The 19,848-nt window shown below is 41.1% G+C and overlaps 1 protein-coding gene across 1 annotated transcript in view; it reads right to left on the bottom strand.

The window, feature by feature from the left end:
- Window positions 1-19,848, bottom strand: part of LOC109426171 (uncharacterized) — a 275,931-nt gene that overhangs the window by 24,538 nt on the left and 231,545 nt on the right. Inside the window, exon 5 of the mRNA XM_062852538.1 lies at window positions 1,147-1,477. Within this exon, the coding sequence (XP_062708522.1) occupies window positions 1,147-1,477 (331 nt within the window). The remainder of the gene's footprint in view (window positions 1-1,146; window positions 1,478-19,848) is intronic.

Genomic DNA, 19,848 nt, shown 5'->3' with positions numbered 1-19,848 from the left:
TAGTGATACTCTTCCTTTACGGGCAGGTCAGATCGGGTTGCACGTGGGCATCAGTTCTTGATGTCTGCAAAGTAGTTGGGCGCGGGCGGGGTTGACCCTGCCCGCCTTCCGAGGAAAAAGGGAGTTGCGAGGACCACTCGGGAAACTGGCTAAGCGCCAGCATGTTACCGTGATGGACTCTCCAGAGCGAGTCATCGATGTTCGTTGCTGCTAGGCTACGGCAGCTAACCTTGAGGGTGCGATATGCACTAGCCCCTCTCTGAAGCAATACCTTCTTGGTGGTTCCGGAGAGACGTAGGGTTTGGCGACCATAGGAATGTGTTTTAGTGGGTCGAGGAGAGAGTAGTCCTGGCTTTTACTAGTGTTGTAGAAGACGGCCTTAACCCCACACTACCCTAACCTTCCTGTTAGGGTGTCTGTTGAGCAGATTTTTTAGAAGGAATAAAAGACATCACCTCAATTCGTCGAGCTGAGTTGACTGGTATATTTGACTCGACCCTCCGGGCCTTCTATCAAAAAATATTTTTTTTTGGAGTGAATATATAGCCTTTCCAGTACACTTAGTGTACGAGAAAGGCAAAAATATGAAGCTCATATGTTATCACTCATGGAAACAATTACTATGCGTAATCACCACGATAAATGAGATTAAAAATATAGTATTTCGCCCTTTTACGAAAGTAAGCATTAAAATTCAAACTATCATCGATGGAGGAGGACATAAGAACTCTGCGACCGTTGTAGTTCAATGCTCATCACTCCTGAGCAGGAGGTGTCGAACATGAATACTGCCAGAAATGATGAGTGGATACGGGAAAGGACACGTAGATGGCTGTAAAACGGTGAGTCGATAAGGAGAACGTCCAACATAGCTCTGGGCCACACAAGTTCCTGCGTCATGCTTCCACGGGTCGCGATGACAAAGACCAGCTAAGAGTTGCGTGCTGTGGTAATAGAGAGAGCTGGGATAAACACGAATAAATGTACGACTCGTGCTGTGAAAATCTTCATTCTGCATCTTGTTACGCAAACTACTATTAGAAGTTTTCCCAAAACTAATTCGATTTGAAATTATTGCTGGGGTTTAGCTTAATTAGAAATTAAAAAAAAAACCCTTAAAGATAATCAACCATTAGCAAAACTCACCTTCGCCGAATCGGCCAGCTTCTTCAGTCTTTGTTCGGTGTCCAGGTTGGACAGGGGTGTCGACCCCGTCAGCGCTGCCCATTGATGCGGCAGCACCGTGCAAAATTCCTGTAACGAAAGCCTCAGCGATTCAAGCGCTCCCAGCAGCAAGGCACAGATTTCCTTATGGACGTTGCGGGCGTGCAACAGGCGACCAGCTGATCCACCGCCGCACTTGGCCCCTCCTCCCACTTGCGGCCCGAAGAAGATGGCCTCCAGTGGGCCAGGCGAATTGCCACCCCGACAATTCAGCTTCGAGCCCCCGATCCAGGGTTTGGTCGCCTTCGGAGCACTTCAGGTTGCCATGGAAAAAGAGAGGTAGAAGAAATAAAATTGTAATTAATCCTTCAGTATCTAGTCCTTCTGAAGCTTATCCAAGCAAAAATGAAATGGTGTTGCAGCAATGAATTGAATCGGAGAGGGATTGTTTTCTAACCGAGAAAATTGAGTGGGGTTGGGGCTAGATGATAGAGTAGGTATAAGAGGAAGACAAAAACAAAATATGAGACGTGTTCCACATGTGGATTATCTTATTGTGAGTTTGAGCATGTTGGAGTTAGTCTCATCGTTGAAAGTAGAGGCACTGAAGCAGACAGATGAAATTGTTTGAAGAAGAGTAATAAACAGCCACTTAATAGACACGTAGTGTCAATTATCAATCCGTTTTTATTTTGCAATCTACTGTATTTGATTATTAAGACTGAAGCAAATAGAAGAATTCGGGACATAATGAACACCCAGGACGAAATAGATACCCTCGGTTTTTGTCTAAACCGTTGAATTTTACGTTAAAATTTTAATGCAGAAGTCTGAAGGAACATGTCATTGTTTTATTTTTCGATGGTACCATTTGAATCCCTTCAAAATAACCATGAAAAAAATTTAAATTTGTATTTCATATGGTGGATTTCTTTTAATTTTGGGGCTGCGGAAAATAAGATACAGTCCGGTTTTTTTACGCGGATGATACGTACCGCGTAAAAAAATCAGTTCAAATTTCAAATAAAAAACACGTAAAAAAAGTCTGCCGCGTAAATGAAAACCGCGTAAGAAAAGATCTGACTGTATTATAAGCGTTTGAGTGTCTTCACCATAAAAAATAGATGTTGTCGTCAATTTGGGGCGAAATGAACACTGGCAATTACAAATGGGTGTAGGGTAAAAGAGTATAATGCGCCCCACCGGGGCAAAACGCCCCCCTTCATTTTCTAGCGATTCAAGCGCTTTTCGCATGCGTGATTGATTAGAAATCTTGAATAATTGCCATCAAGCTGATCCGTTAGTTAATTGGTACAGAAAAGCAACAAAAATATCAAAAAGTCTGAAATCGACGCTTTTGGCGTAATATTTTACCTCTTGTAAACTGACTCCATTGTAAACGAAGCTAGCTGTGTTCGCTTGTGTTATTTTGCAACTTTTATGCAGTTAAACACTTGTTAAAAGACCCTCCTAGGGTAAGCATGTAGTGGAATTATTCCCTGGGACAGTTTTATCACGGGGCTGGACGTTTTTCTTTTGATGGGGCGTATTGCCCCGTTTGTTTTGATAAGGCAAATTTTGGAACGTTTTCGAAAAACGTTTCAAAGCTTCCATAGCCGCTCCTCCAAAGGCAAAGTTTGCATGCAACACTTCACTAACTTTAGGAACAAGGATTTGCAGTGGACAATAGATGGAATAAGGCGCAAGTTTTAGATATATTGCCATTTCTGCTTAGGGGGGGCATATTATACCTGTTTACCCTACCTACGCGCATTGCTTATACTGTTAGGCATTTTAGTGAGTTTGGAAAAAAATCAAGTCGATTATTTTAGCATAAAGTTTATTCAATCAACTTTGATGTTTTGTACGTTACGTCTGAGATGGTGTTTATATGCAGAGTATTAACCTCCAAATTACGTAACAGGCTCAAAGATATGGCAAAACAAAAAGCAGATGTGTCCATCATGCCCCGATGGGTGTCCAATTCGCTCCGTATCATTCCTGCCAGCCCTATAAGTGACACGGTTTACAATTCACCATTTCTTCACAATAAAGACATTCTAACTGCTGTACATGATTGAAATACGTAGGTAACAGGTTAAACTTGTAAGCTAACTGATAATATGTTAAGTTTTTCTCTGTTTACAGGCCTAACTTATTCATTTGCTTAGGGTGTCCATTATGCTCCTAATCCCCCTACGAATGAAGATGTAAACGCATTAAGAAAAATGAGTGTATTCCTTAAATTCTTTGGAGTTTGAACTAATCGATGAGTATGTTAAATAGAGCAACGAAAACTTTTTATAAGAGTCTTTTACTTAAGAAAATGAAAACTAAGTATAAGTATAGTGTAATTCCAGAGTATGCACTGAAAAATGTTTTTTTTATCAACCTCTAGGTATGTAGCCCTTCAATTAGGATTTCGAAAAGTTATGACAAAATGCTGGTTTTAGACCAAAAAATATAATTTGTGATGATTCATTCAACGCATTGCACAGTTTGAAAAGGCAAGAAAAAATCTGTATCGAATAAATTAAATTTGTCGTTTTTTTGCATACAAAAAGGACATAAAAAAGGTTCGCCCAGTGCTAGCCTATGTCAACAAACTCAATCAAAATTTAATCAATTTCGAAACAGGTCAAACGCGCTTCGACACAATAAGCCACAGCACCGTGGCTGTGACACACCCTCCCAAAAGTCTTTTCCATTTTCCGGGAACGGGTACCCTAAATGCGATACCGTCTATTGAAGAAGCGCCGCCGGAGCTCGGTCTCATAGTACATATTCTGGGACTAATGCAGCGTGGAAACAAGAACCCGCACAAGCTTCAAGTTCAAAGAAACATGAACCGCGCTTATTGTCCACTTCAAGTGTTCTTTCATGTTTATTTCTACTTCAATCTCAGTAACGAGATCCAAAGTAGATTTCGACTGATTGCAAATTAAATTTGTCTTCGTTAGATATGGTACAAATTAAAAATAAGTTGAAAATATGTATCTCTGATTTTTCTATGGAAAATTATCTTAGTCTAAAATGGTAGGCAATTAACTACACAATAAAAATTTCATAGAACAAAAGGGAATTTTTAAATATGCAAAAAAAAGTCTTAGCGAAGTTCCAATAATGTCCAATATAGAAAAAAAAATGAATGGATAAGTAATTGCAGGAGTTTCTGATGAAACTCATGAAAAAGTATTGATTTTTTTGGAAGGAGACCCAGCGGAATATGAGGATATATTTTACGCTAGCATTGCACAGTGGACCAGGAGCCGAATTTACGAGGAAAGATGCATTCAGCGCTTTCAAATGTGTCATATTTGTGCTCTGTTCATCTCAGATATGTTAACATCAAGGATCGATTGCCTGGTTTTGCTGAGCACTATCCAACTGCATGTACAAAGTAGAGCTGTACGAAACCACAGGATTTTGGTAATTCCTGTCCGTCGCACGAACTACCCGAGCAAAGTTTCATAACAACCGGATAACATACTGTGTTATCTGATATCAAAAATAATTAACTAAATTTGTTCTCATTGTGGCTGAATAAGCAGGCAACATAACAAACATGATAACAATCAAGTATTCCTGTGATACCAATAAAATATCACATCATGTTATCATCAAAGGCACCCTGATAACAGCTTCTGTAAATCGATCAAGTTTATCCAATTGAAAACTTATTATGTTATCAGAAAGATATTTGCAATGGTCAGTGATAACTAACTTTCGTTGTTGTTGTCGACGATGATGCCCCCAGTTTGGCAGGTAATGGTGACATGAACTACCAAGTTGATAACACAATATTGTAAAATGAGTTCTGGAACGAACACTAGTTATCAGTTTGTTAACACTTAGTTATTGTACTTTTCTCGGCATATATGCCGCTTACGGGTTCCTTGGTGGTCTTCTTAGACTTTTTAATAGGGTTGCTGATGGCATCGACTTTCACTTGTCAAGAGCAGTAATTAGCCTGTTGATAGTAACTAACAAATAAACAAATGCAGTTAGGCCGAAAGGGTCATTAGGCCGAATGGGCTGTTAGGCCGAATAGGCTGTCATTGTATTTGTATACTTACTGGATTTATCGTTTTATATTGTTCGCCGCATGTAAACAAAGGCGCCACCGTATATGAGTATTGGCATTGTGACAACAGTGGACATGTAACGAACTCAGCAATAAAGTCAATTCAATTATGCTAGTGTACTGTTTTTACAGTAAAACTTGAACTATCTTTTTGACACTATTGGTATACATTTTTTTGCCATATGTTATAAATGTGCCATTATCGGCAATCTGGTGGTAATCTAATATAATATCGTCAGGCCATTCACCAGAACGAAGGGAACCGACTCGAAATTGCAGGACGGACAGCACATTAGATGGAACCAGCTCTAGACATTTCCTACATATATCACCATAACATTTGAATTTGATCTTCTCACACTGGCTCACTGAGGCTTCTGCTGAAGTCATAATGCCACATTTGATCAGCTCTGTACTGACTTCCCGTCCTACGCTGCGATGTGCAAATATAAGGCCGGCCAAATCTTTTGCCTTGATGGCCGCTGCCGTCATGAAAATGGCATACCCTCCAGTTCCACTGTGTTTGCTCTGAACCTACCATTATCCTTGTAGGGAGCAGCCTCAGACACGTTCGGGCCTACACTACACTAGATGGTAGGTATATGATTGATTTTTGCCCGTCGTCAGTATCTTCACTACCGAATCGAATGCGAACGAAAAACCCACATTACCATCACCACCTTCGCCGCACAGTTGGGAGACGATAAATCACGATGTGATCGAAAAATTGATAAAACATGCCCAAATAGAATTTCCTATTGCAGGCTAGCAGAGCCATTTCTCCGGTTATTGTTCTTGGCGGGGAGCTTTCGATCAGAGAGCTGTAACACGGAACGATACTACTGGGAAATGTTACCCATCGATATCTATCTTCGGAATGAGCGCCTGAAATGGGTTGATGATATACACCGCCGCAAACCTGACGGAAGCGATTTGTCGACGAACCTTCCTGGAATGACATATGCCATGCATGTCTAGCTGCCGTTTGTTGTATTGCTTTTTCCTGTGCTTCTAAGAGGGAAAATAAAAATATATCTATGTCTTGATTGCGAATCTAGATTACGTTTATGCTAGGATAATTGATTTTACTATTCATCAACTGTCATTGCCATCAATTCGTATTAAATTTAACATCTAATGAGAAATACGTTGGTTTTTAGTTTTATCTGGGTTTTATAGGTATAGAACATATCAGAGGCACTGTCTATTTCTGATTTTTTTTTCTGGTAGGGGTATTTTTTAATTCGTAACGTGAATAGATCACTTTTTCGTTATGTGTTTCGGTGTAATATTAGATATCGGGCATGTAATACAGACCCCATTGATGCCATTAGCCTTTTCCCAGCAACTCCCATTTCTATATCTGGGACAATTTTAATTCTGCTACTACATTCTCACGATTGCAACAGCATACAAAATACACACGGTATACAGAACAGATCGGGAAACTGTGACGTGACATTATCAATCGACAAAGGGCGATGATGCAAATATCACCCAGAAGTTAAATAAATGAGTTTTGATGAAGAGTGACGAAGAAACTAAGATAAATAATTATGTATCAATGTGATCATTGTTTGGACATACTTAGAACTTAGAACTTAGAACTTAGAAAGAGCATCCCCTATCTGACTTCCAGTTTGCTTATCAATCTGGTAAGTCAACGGCTGCGGCACTTCATTCGCTAGTAACAAAGGTGGAAAAAACGTTTTAGGCAAAAGAAATAGCTCTATGCGCCTTTTTAGACATTGAAGGAGCATTTGATAATTATCAAATATTTATATAAATTACAAAATTTTATAAATATTTTATAATGCCTCTTATTCATCTATGAAGCGTGCCATGGAGAATAAAAACTTCGACCAATGTATCATACATTGGATTTATACTGTGTTCGCAAAAAGAGAAATCACCTCTGAGCTGGGAAGTTCTTCTATAACAGTAAGGGCAACAAAAGGTTGCCCTCAAGGAAGAGTCCTCTTACCACTAATGTGGGCCTTAGTTTTAGACGATCTTCTAAGAAGCTTGAAGGAAAAAGGTTTCGAAGTTGTGGGCTTTGCGGACGATATAGTCATGATAGTGAGAGGAAAGTATGATGAAACTGTTTCCGAGAGAATGCAAAGGGCCCTAAACTATACACATTAAGGAGGGCCTTAGCATCAACCCGTCAAAACTTGTAATTGTTCCTTTCACTAGGAGAAGGAAGATCAACCCAAAAGCTTTTCGGCTTGGAATTCATCCTAGTGATCGAGTCAAATACTTAGGTTTAATACTGCATGCTAAACTGAACTGGAATGCTCAAATTGAGTCCGTAATCGGTAAGGCAAAAAATTCTGCTTATGCTCCAAAACTATTGGTAGGAAGTGGGACTTGAAACCAAAAATGATAATGTGGATTTATACTGCCAGAATCCACCCAAAAGTGACGTAAGCTTCGTTTGTCAGGTAGCCAAAAACAAAAGAGGCTACCACGCAATCAAAGCTTGCGAAAATTCAACGTCTTGCGTCCATTGGCTGTTACAGGACCAATGCGAAGCACTCCACCAAAAGCTTTAGACGCGATTCTCAATCTGCTACCTTTGCACGAGTACGTGCAATTAGAAGCACAAAAGGAATTGCTGGGACTTGAACGAGTTGAAAAGTTTATGCCAGGTGATCTTGTAGGTCACCTGAGCATTTCCCAATACTTCTCAAAATAGGCCAGTATTGAAAATGATGAAAGACTGGATAAAACCTGTGGAGAATCATGATGTTCCTTACAAGTTGCACGAAACAACTCGTGCAGATTGGGAAGTCGGCGTAGCCAGCTTTTCGGTCAGGGGGGGGGGGGGGGGGGGGTTGCAAGTACCCTTAGGAAATTTTTACCTCCTAGCTTTTATAACTAAACGCAGCACGATGAAATAGAGTATGTTAACAATATATTTTTAAAGCATTATTTAATCTTTCAGCTGTCATCATTCAATCACTGTTCAATACGTGAAAAAAAGCTCGCCTGATCTACACAAATTAGCGTGATGCTGGTAGCGATGACCAATTTCTGACTACAGTTTCTTAAGCTGAAGTTTGCTTAAGAGTGATTTGTTCTACCCTTATACAACAAAAATGTTTGTTGGGTCGTACATTATTTTGCTCTGATTTTTTTATTGTTAAACTTAACAAAATATTCATAAGAAATTAAAGCTGAAATCTTGAAAATTACGAAGTTTTTTGAAGACTAACCTAGAATTCCTTGATAGCTGTATGCACCCTTTCAAATTATCTTTGTGGAATTCCTCCACAAATTCTTGAAATAATTGAAAAAAAAACATCACCTAATCCTGAAAAAGTTCTTGGGTACATCCCTGAAGAGATGTGTGTGGGATTTCTGAAATTTCCGAAGGAACTCCTGAATTAATTTTTGAAGAGAGCCTGGGAGGAATTTCTGAAGAAATCACTTGAGGAATTCCTAGAGAAATATCTGGAAGACTTCCCGGATAAATCCTCGAAGAGATAAATCGCTGTTGCAATTCCTACAGGAATGCCTGGAGGAATTCCTGTATAAATTATGGGAGGAATACCTAAAGAAATTTCTGAAGAGATCTCATGAGGAAATCCTAGAAGAAATCCTACATAAATTTCTGGAGTATTCCTTGAAAATTCTTGATGAAATTCCAGAAGGCATTCTTGGAGGAATCCTTGAAGCAGTTCCTGGGAGAATCTCTAGCGAGAGTCCTGGAGGAATGCCTGGAGAAACTTCTGAACAAATTCCGGGCGTAATTCCTGGAGGAATATAAGGATAAGAATCAGCGAGAATTCATGGAGAAATGTATTTGAAGAATTCTTGGAGCAATCCCAGGAAGCATTCCTAAAGAAATCTCCAGAGGAATTGCTGGAGACATTTCTGAAAAAAATCCCTCCAGAAACTCCAGGAGAATTTCGTGGAAGAACCCTTGGAGGAATTTCTGCAGGAATCCCTGGAAGAATCCCTGGAGGAATCTCTGAGAATATCCCTGAAGATATTCGTGGAGGAATCTTTGGAGAAATTGCTGAAGAAAATCCTGGAGGAATCTCTGCAGGGATCCCTGGAAAATTTCTGAAAGTATTCCTAGAGAATTTCCTGGAAGAATCTCGTAAGAAATCCCTAGAGGATTTCCTGAAGGAATTTCTGATATATTTTCTGAAGGATGTCCAGAAGCAATTCATGGAGGAAATCCTGAAGAAATTCCTGTGGAATTTCCTAGAGGAATTCCTCGAGAAGATCCTGGATAAAATCCTGGAGGAATGCATGGAGGAGTTCCTAGAGGTATTCCTGTGGGAATTGCTTGAGAATCTCTAGAGGAAATCTTGAAAGAATTACTGGACGAATTTTTAGAGAAATTTCTAGGGGAATTCTGGGAGATTGTTATTTCTACTATTTTTCTATTTCGGAAAAAACAATTCCTGAAAGAATCCTTGGGGGAATTCTTGAATAAATTTACCTGGAGAAATCTCTGGAGGAATTTCTGGAGAAATCCCTGGAAAATTCCTGAAGGTATTCTTGGAGGATTTCTTGGATCAATCCTTGGAAGAACTTCTGTAGGTTTTCCTGGAGGAATCTTTGAAGGATTTCCTGAAGGAATCCCTGGGAAAATTCTGGAGAAATTTCTGGAGGAATCCCTGAAGCTAATCCTGATGGAATCTCAGGAGAAATTCCTGGAGAAATACCTGGAGGAATCCCTAGAGGAATTGCTGATATTATTTTTGAAAGATGTCCAGGAGCAATTTCTTGAGAAATATTCAAATCTTTGGGTAATTCCTGGACGAGTTTCTGGAGAAATTTCTTGATAAAATCCTGGAGGAATGCCTGGAGGAATTCCTAGAGGTATTCCTGTGGGAATTGTTGAAGGAATCCATGATCAAATTCCTGGTGGAATATCTAAAGGATTTTTTGAAAGAATTACTGGATGAATTTCTAGAGGAATCTCCAGGGAATTTCCTGAAAAAATCCTGAAGGTATTCCTGGAGAATTTCTTGAATTATTTTCTAAGAAAACCCCTAGAGGATTTCCTGGAGGAATCCCAGGGAAAATCCCTGAAAAAAATCGTGAAGAAATCCTTGGAGGAATACCTGAAGTAATTTATAAAGGAATTTCAGGAAAAATTCCTGGATAAATGCCTGGAAAAATTCCTGAGGATATTTTTGGAGAATTTCCAGGAAGAATTTCTGAAAAATCCCCTAAAAAATCTGAAGAAAATTCGGGAGAAATTGCTGACATAATTTCTGAAGGATGCTCAGGAGCATGGATAAATTTTGAGAAATTCTTGAATTCCTGAAGAAATTCTTGGGGTAATTCCTCGAGAATTTCCCGGAGGAGTTTCTGGAGAAATTCCTGAATAAAGTCTTGGAAGAGTGCTTGGAGGATATCCTGGAGGTTTTCTTTTTGGAATTACTGGAGGATTCCTTGAAAGATTTCCTGGAGGAATTCTTACAACAATTACTGAGTAAATTTATGGGGGAATCTCTGGAGGTACCCCGGGAGAAATTTTTGAAAAAAAAACCCCTGAGATATTCCTAGCAGAACTTCTAGAGAAATTTCTGGAGAAAATCGTGGAGAAATCCCTGGGAAAATCCCTAAAGATGTTCCTGGAGGTACTTTTAGTGGAATTCCTGGAGGAATCCTTGCAGCAATTCCTGGAGGAAGATCTGGAAGAATTCATGGAGGAATTCCTGGAAAACTTCCAAACGGTATTCCTTGAAAAAATCCTGGAAGAATTTCTGAAGGATTTCCTGGAGAAATTCCTGGATGAACTGCTTACATAATTTATGAGGGAACTCCTTGATTAACTCTTGGAAGAATGCCGGCTTGGATTTCTGGAGGAATCCCAAAAAGAATTCCTGAAGCAATCCCAGGAGTCGCTGAAGAAATTCCTGGAGGAATATCTGGAGGAATTCCTGAAAAAATCGCTGAAAAAAAATCGTAGAGAAATCTCTGCAAGAATCCAAGGAAGAATCCCTGGAACAATGCTTGGAAAATTTCGCGGAAGAATGCATCGGAGAATTCCTGATGGAATTCTTGGATGATTCTCTGAAGTAATTTCTGGATTAATCTTTAGAGGAATTCTTGTACGAGACTCTAGAAAAAATCCTTGACGAAATCCCTTAAAGAACCCCTGGATAAATTTCTGACGAAATTCCAGCTGGAATTCTTGGAACAATTCAGGAAGCAATTTCTGGAGGAATCTCTGGAGGAATGCCTGGAGGAATTCATAAAGAAATTCATTGAAGAAACCTTGAAGGATTTCTTGGAGGAATCTCTGAAAAAAATGTAGGAATTCTTGGAGGAATCCATGGAGGATATCCTAGAGGAACGCTTGTAGGAATTCCTGAATGAATCTCCAGAGGAACTACTGGAGAAATCTCTAGAAGAATTTCTGGCGGAATTTCTGGAAGAATTTCTAGATGAATTCCTGGATGAGAGGAAGTCCTGATAGAAAATCGTGGTTAAATTTCTTAATGAATTCTTGGAAGGATACCAGGAATAATTTTGGAGGAATCCTCAGAAGAATTCCTGAAGAAACTCCAGAAGGAATCCCGGAAGCAATTTCAATAGGAATTAGTAAGGAAATCCCTTAACAGTTCCTGGAGGAAGTACTGAATTAATTCCTGGAGGATATCCTTAAAGAATACAAGGCGAAATTCTTGAAGAAATCTAAGGAGAGTTCCTGGGAGAATCTTGGGAGAAATTTTTAAAATAAGTTGTTCCAGATAGAATCACAAAAGCAATTCCCGAGTTAAGCCCTGCAGATATTTTTGGAGGTATCCTGTAGGGATTAACGAAGAAGTCTCTAGAAATACTCCTGGAGAAATATCTAGAAGAATTCCTGGAGGAATCTCTAGAGGAATTTTGAAGGACTTCCTGGATGAATTTTAGGGGAATCCCTGCAGCAATTCCCAGAGGAATAATTCCTGGAGGAATCTCTTAAGCAATTCGTGAAAGAAACCCTTGGGAAATTCCTGGAGAAATCCCAGAAAGAGTTTCTGAAGAAATTGCAAATAGAATCCTTAGAGAAATCCTGAAGGAATTCTAAAAAGAGTTTGTGGAGGAACTCCTTGAGGAATCCCTGTAGCAGTTCCTAAAGAAATCTCAGCAAGTTTTCCTGAATCCCGGAAGCAGTCCCATGAGGAATTCCTAAGGAAATCCTAGGAAAGCTTACTTAAATTTCTGGAAGAATTTCTGTAGGAAAAAAATATGAAGGAATCCAGGTTTGCAATAAATTTTGGACGAATTATTATTGGAATCTATGGATGGGCTCCCAAAACAATGTTTTATACAATGTGTCAAGGAACTCCTGGATTAATTTTTAGCTAATCTCTGGTAAAATTTCCTGTAAGGGTTTCTGGAAGATATTGTTGCTGAAATACTTCGAAATATTTCAGATTGAATTATTGGATCAATCTCTAGTGGAATTCTTGAACGAATATATGGAGAAATCGCAGAAGAAATCTCTGAAAGAATACTTGCAGAAATACATAAAATAAATATATTTTGACATTCCTTTGGGAATCCCTGGAGAAATTACTGGAGGAATCCTCGAAAAAAAAAACAGTGGTACAATCACTGGAGGAACCTCTAAAGATATCACAGGAGAAATTCCCGGAGGAATGTCTGGTGAAACCCATAGAGGAATTATTCAAAAATTCTCTGGAGCAATCCATGATGGAATCACTGAAGGGAGCTATGAAAAAAATCCTGGAGGAATTAATCGATGCATTCTTGCAAGTATCTGTAAAAATTTCTGAAGGAATCGTGGGAGGAATTCTTGAAGCATTTCTTGAAACAAACCGTAAAACGATCACTATCGATACCCTGCAAGATGCTCATGGAAGAATTCACGAAAAAGAAACTCCTGGAGAAGGCCCTCCCTTGCCCCCCTCTGGCTACGCCTATGCGGAGGTCCCACTGTGCGTCAAGGATCAATCAAATTCTATACAGATGGCTCAAAAGTTGGAATAAAAACGAGAGCAGGAATCTACGGCCCTGGAATACAAATTTCAGTGGCGATGGGACACTATCCTACGGTGTTTCAAGTAGAGATTCTTGCTATTTTGAAATGCGCAAATATCTGCCTTGAAAGAAAATACAGATATGCAAATATCTGTATTTTCTCAGATAGTGAAGCTGCACTAAAAGCATTGTGCGCTTACAATTGTACTTCAAAGCTTGTCTGGGAATGCATTCTTTCACTGCGCAGGCTGTACCAAGGGAATTCAGTAAACTTATACTGGGTTCCAGGTCACTGTGGCATTGAAGGCAATGAAATGACAGACGAGCTTGCTAAAAGTGGTTCCAATTTACAGTTTGCTGGCCCAGAACCATTCTGCGGTATATCAAACTGTACAATAAAAATGGACCTGAAATGCTGGGCTGAGCAGAGGGTGATATCCAATTGGATGGATGTCAAAAATTGCACTTGAAAAATATTGGCCATATTCAGAGTGATATCTGTCGTTTCTGTAATACGGAATGTGAAACCTCGGAACATCTGCTTTGCAGTTGTGGTGCTTTATACACGCGCAGGCAAAGATTTCTACATAGTGGTTGCTTGCAACCCGGTGAGATCTGGTCTGCAGAACCTGGGAAGGTCTTGGAGTTTATCAATTCCATTGCACCTGACTGAGAGATGACGCGTCGTGGCAGTAGTCGATTACTTGACACATGGTAATTAGCTGGCTAGTTGCGAATATCAAAACGGGACATGCCTCACAAGTTCAGCCTATTGGACGCAGTGACTTAATTTCCCCAACAGGGGAGGAAAAAAAATACTTAGAACTTCAGAATACACCATGGCATGTTCTTTGTTAAGTTTGGTCACGATAGTTTTTTTTTTGTTAGCCAGTGCAAATTTTATCTTATTTATCGTATTCAAAGAAATATTTTGGCGTGTCTCAATACATTTAAATTTTTACAATATTATTATTATTTTTATCTTTATTATCGAGATTTAACAACATTACTATATGTCTATGAAATTTTAAAACAACAGCACGTTTTCCACCCTCTGGGTAATGAAAGAGCAACGGAGACAAGCGCCGCACAGAGAAGCCGCTGCTGTTGATGACATTATCGTCATCATAGTGTCACCGAGTTTCACGATACAGCCGGGCAAATTTCAGAACGTGAATTCGGGGGCACGTGAAATGGGACGTGATAATGAAGTTGATTTTGGACAGACACAGGGAGCGGTGGCAGCATGTCTCGCCATCAGTACACACCTCTATGCTGAAGCTCGGCAAGGTTGGGCTGGGCTGGGCACTCCAGCGCCACAGTCAGTGACACAGAAAATTACGTCTCGCGTGTATTAACGAGTCCATTAGCGTAAATCCCTGCAAGCGAATAATGTGTAATGACGTAAGCGTTGGGTTGTTTGCCAAATTAGAATTGATGAGACAGGAAGCCTGGCGAGACAAGTCGGTGCCATTGCGGACGGAAAGATGATTGGATTTTTTTTTCACCTAGTAGGTAAATTTGCCTGTACGATTTGAATTTTTACTTTTTAAGTTGATAGCAAAAAAATGGACATTCGCCTAACTTTCCAAATGCATTTGAACGATGGGTTCATAATTTCATCGTTATAGGGTCTTGTACCATTTGGGTAGGTGTACCTATTTTGAGCACTTGCCGCTATAATTAAGTCAATTTCAAACCGATTGATTTGAAATCTTGTATAGAGTTTGGCACGTACAGTATCTACAAAAAATCAAATCAATCGGTTTGAAATTTACTTAGTTATAGCGGCAATTGCCCAAAATAGGTACACCTGCCCAAATAGTACAATACCCTACTTTTTTGTTTTTACTAACTGATGATTGTGTTTCATGAGCCCAAATATTTGTCATAAAAATATTGTTTTGAACTCCAGCACGGTGCTTGTTAACTCAATTAATCTGTATCAGTGAAGAGAATTATCAGACAAAAGAGCCACAAAACAAGCAACAAAACAAAGAAGGCGCAGCGATTACTCTTTATCCCAACTGGTAACAGATAATGACAAGATCCCGAAATTTTTTGTTGCAGACAAAACGGAAGCTGAATTTTTTGCGTACTTTTCAACTCGTGAACAATCAATTATCATCAACCCAAAATCTAAACTTTTTCATGATACATCTCCAGCAGCGTTGCAGTGTTTACACCGAATCGAAGTTACCGCTCGAAAATTACAATGCAAGGCCCAAAAATCTCTTAACTCGTGCTGCATGATCTTTGTCCCATTTTTTTCAAGTTGGGATAAACCTATGTCGCATTGGGTAGAATGTCGCAACAAATTCAGTTTGCGACATTGTCATTATTATTGCGCGATGGTTGAATTTTGATTCACTGATCTGTATGTTCTTAATGCGTTCAACAGTTATGCTTGATATGCTTTACTATATTTGCTTCCTTTTTGACCTGGTCATGTGGACGGGCTTGGTGGTCTAGAGGCTACCGCTTCTAATTCGTACGCAGAACGTCCTAGGTTCAATCCCTGGCTTCAATTTTTCCCTTCTAACAAACACCCTATCCGTGCTAGTTGTGGGAACGTTGAGTGCTCTCGATCTCTAATGGAAACAACCTTCACATTCTAACATTCCTTCCCCATCCCAACCGACTGTTATGACTTGGCCGGCTCCATTATTAATCAAAATTCAAAAGTGTATGAGCTGCTAAAATTGCTAAAATGTGTAGCGAATGGGGAGCACCCGCATGCTCGTTGATCTACTGAAGGACCGCGGGTTCGGCATCGTAGCGCTGCAGAAGCTGTATTGGACAGGATCGATGGTGTTAAATTTTAGAGGTATCTAATCATACCATCTACTAGAGCGGCGGCAACACACGCAAGCTGGGAACAGCTTTCTATCGTGTTGGCAATATGCAGAGACGCGTGATTATTTAACTTCAGCATGATCAACGTGCACGGCCCACACTCTGGATGACAAGGACGCCTACTACGCGCACCTCGAACGCCAGTACGACTGCTGTCCAAGCCACGACGTCAAGATCTTCATAGGAGATTTGAACGCTCAGGTTGCCCAGGAGGAGGAATTCAGAACGACGATTGGAAAATTTAGCGCCCACCAGCTGACGAACGAAAACGGCCTACGACTCATTGATTTCGCCGCTCATTGATTTGGCCATACGTAGCACCTTTTTCCAACACAGCCTTTCCTTATCGTTACACCTGGAGATCACCACAGCAGACGGAATCTCAAATCGACCACGTTCTGATTGACGGACGACACTTCTCCGACATTATCGACGTCAGGATCTATCGTGGCGCCAACATCGACTCCGACCATTATCTGATGATAGTCAAACCGCGTCCAAAACTCTCCGTCATCAACAATGTACGGTACCGGCAACCGCCACGGTACAACCTAGAGCGACTGAAACAACCGGATATCGCCTCAACATACGCGCAGAATCTCGAGACCGCGTTGTCAGACGAGAGCGAGCTCAATGAGACCCCTCTAGAGGACTGCTGGAGTACAGTGAAAGCAGCCATCAACGACGCAGCCGAGAGCACCATCGGATACGTGGACCGGAATCGACGGAACGAATGGTTTGACGAAGAGTGCAGAACGGTTTTGGAGGAGAAGAATGCAGCGCGGGCGGTAATGCTGCAGCAAGGGACTCGACAGAACGTGGAACGTTACAAACTAAAGCGGAAACAGCAGACCCGCCTCTTTCGGGAGAAAAAGCGCCGCCTGGAAGAAGCGGAGTGCGAAGAAATGGAACTGCTGTGCCGTTCTCAAGAAACACAGAAGTTTTGCCAGAAGCTCAACGCATCCCGCAACGGCTTCGTGCCGCGAGCCGAAATATGCAGGGATAAAGACGGAGGTCTCTTGACGGACGGACGTGAGGTGATCGAAAGGTGGAAGCACCACTTCGATCAGCACCTGAACGGCGTGTAGAACGTAGTCACGTTGCACACGGCAACGGAGGAAACGACGACGCCAGTGCAGCGGAGGACGGAAATGAACTAACTTCTACGCTGAGGGAAGTTAAGGATGCCATTCACCAGCTCAAAACCAACAAAGCAGCTGGTAAGGATGGTATCGCAGCTGAACTCATCAAGATTGGCCCAGAAAAGTTGGCCACCTGTCTGCATCGACTGATAGTCAGGATCTGGGAAACCGAACAGCTACCGGAGGAGTGGAGGGCTAATCTGCCCCATTCACAAGAAAGGCGACCATTTGGAATGTGAGAACTTCAGGGCGATCACTATTTTGAATGCTGCCTACAAAGTGCAATCCCAGATTATCTTCCGTCGTCTTTCACCTAAAACGAATGAGTTCGTGATGGACTCTCATGCCTTCTCTTCAACATCGCTCTGGAAGGTGTGATGCGACGAGCCGGGCTCAAGAGCCGGGGAACGCTTTTCACGAAATCCAGTCAATTTGTGTGCTTTGCGGACGACATTGCCAGAACATTTGGAACGGTGGCAGAGCTGTACACCCGCCTGAAATGCGAAGCAGCAAAGGTCGGACTGGTGGTGAATGCCTCAAAAACAAAGTACAGTGACCCCACAATTTATAAATCGGCAAAAATGACCACAGTTTATGGATCACTCATTTGATCAACATGGTGATTCATAAATAGTGTACAAAATTAAGGTGATTCATCGGTGTACATGCTGGTAGGCGAACCGAATACGACCGGACTAGTCTGGGTAGTAATGTTACGGTAGACTTTCGAGGTGGTGGAGGAATTTGTCTACCTCGGATCGTGACTGACGGTTGAAATTCGGTGATGCATCATCAGCGGAAGTCGGGCCTACTACGGGCTCCAGATAAAAAAACTGCGGTCGAAAAAGATTCACCCACGCACCAAATGCACCATATACAAAACGCTACTAAGACCGGTGGTCCTACTGGCACGAGACATGGACCATGCTCCAGGAGGACCTTCAAGTACTCGGAGTTTTCGAGCGACGCTTGCTAAGGACGATCTTAGGCGGTGTGCAGGAGAACGGTGTGTGGCGGAGAAGGATGAACCACGAGCTCACTGCACTTTACGGCGAACCCAGCATCCAGAAGGTGGTCAAATCCGGAAGGATACCGTGGGTAGGGCATGTTGCTAGAATGCCGGACAACAACCCTACAAATCTGGTGTTTGCAACTGATCCGGTTGCCACAAGAAGGCGTGGAGCGCAGAGAGCACGATGGGCGGACCAGGTGGAGCGTGACCTGGCGAGCATTGGGCGCGACCGAGGATGGAGAGCGGCAGCCACAAACCGAGTATTGTGGCGTACTATTGTTGATTATGTCTTGTCTTAAATGTGATGTTGAGCAAACAAATGTATGTATGTATGCTAACGAGGCTGGTTATCGATAGTCTACATCTTTTTGCTTCCACCTAATGAGGCACTGGCAAAGGTAAGTCAGAATATCTGTAATGATTAGATATTTTCCTTCTGAGGAGATGAATATAAGCGCATATACGAAATAAATTTTACTATACTATCAGCATGGTCATTTGGAATAGTTTTACACACCGAGAAAAAATTCTACTCAATGACAGAGTTGGTCTTACTCAGAAATCGAACAAAAAACCTTTATTTTCTTACTCAGTTTCCGTGGAACAACTCATAGACAATGGGTTGTCCTATTTTTAGCTGCAACTGAGTAAGAAAACAAAGGATTTTTCGGAGTAAGCCCAACTAACATTTATTAAGAATGTAAACGTCAATAAAGCGACTTCAATACGAGTTGATGCTGAGTTACTGTGTTGTACATATGGATGGTAGCTTCTATGCAAGCCCTATACCAATGAATCTGGCGAACTTAATCCACATGTATGTTGGCCTGGTACACGGTTTATATGGGAAAATACAAAGAATGGAAAAACTTTAACTCCTGTATACTTTTTCAGTTCCACTTTGGTTCCATATCAACTGTGCAAAATTTCAGATCGATCGGAAAAACTATATTTTAGCGCCCGCCATTCTTAGTTTTTCATACGATTTACTATGGGGAAATGTTACTTCTGCAAAAAAAAAATCGCTAGGAGTCATCTCCTCCTCCTCTTCTTGGCGTAACGTCCTCACTGGGACAAAGCCTGCTTCTCAGCTTAGTGTTCTATGAGCACTTCCACAGTTATTAACTGAGAGCTTCCTCTGAAAATGACCATTTTGCATGTGTATATCTTGTGGCAGGCACGAAGATACTCTATGCCCAAGGAAGTCAAGGAAATTTCCTTTACGAAAAGATCCTGGACCGACCGGGAATCGAACCCGTCACCCTCAGCATGGTCATGCTGAATACCCGTGCGTTTACCGCCTCGGCTATATGGGCCCTTATAGGAGTCATCTCTAGATCCCTAAAAATAAATCGATGAATGATTTCTGTAGAAAACTTTACGAGGAATCAGACTTCTGAAGACCGCAAACCGATGCGACATTTGTGGAAAAAGTTATTAAGCCTCACCTGATCGATAAAATGAAGAGATTTTATTATTTATTGTTATTCCTTAGGGGTGGTGGGGGTAAAGTGGACAGGTGGGGTAAAATGGACAGGGTACAGTTTCATGGCTCTTACTGTTTTTCAAAATGTTTTAACGATTGAAGGTTACGCCTAAGCATGAATCATTATACTTTTGCTTATCTT

The sequence above is a fragment of the Aedes albopictus genome, chromosome 2 (assembly GCF_035046485.1).
Source record: "Aedes albopictus strain Foshan chromosome 2, AalbF5, whole genome shotgun sequence".
Classification (NCBI taxonomy): domain Eukaryota; kingdom Metazoa; phylum Arthropoda; class Insecta; order Diptera; family Culicidae; genus Aedes; species Aedes albopictus.
Note: the sequence above shows the minus strand (reverse complement) of the source record. Positions and strands in the feature narration are given on the sequence as shown.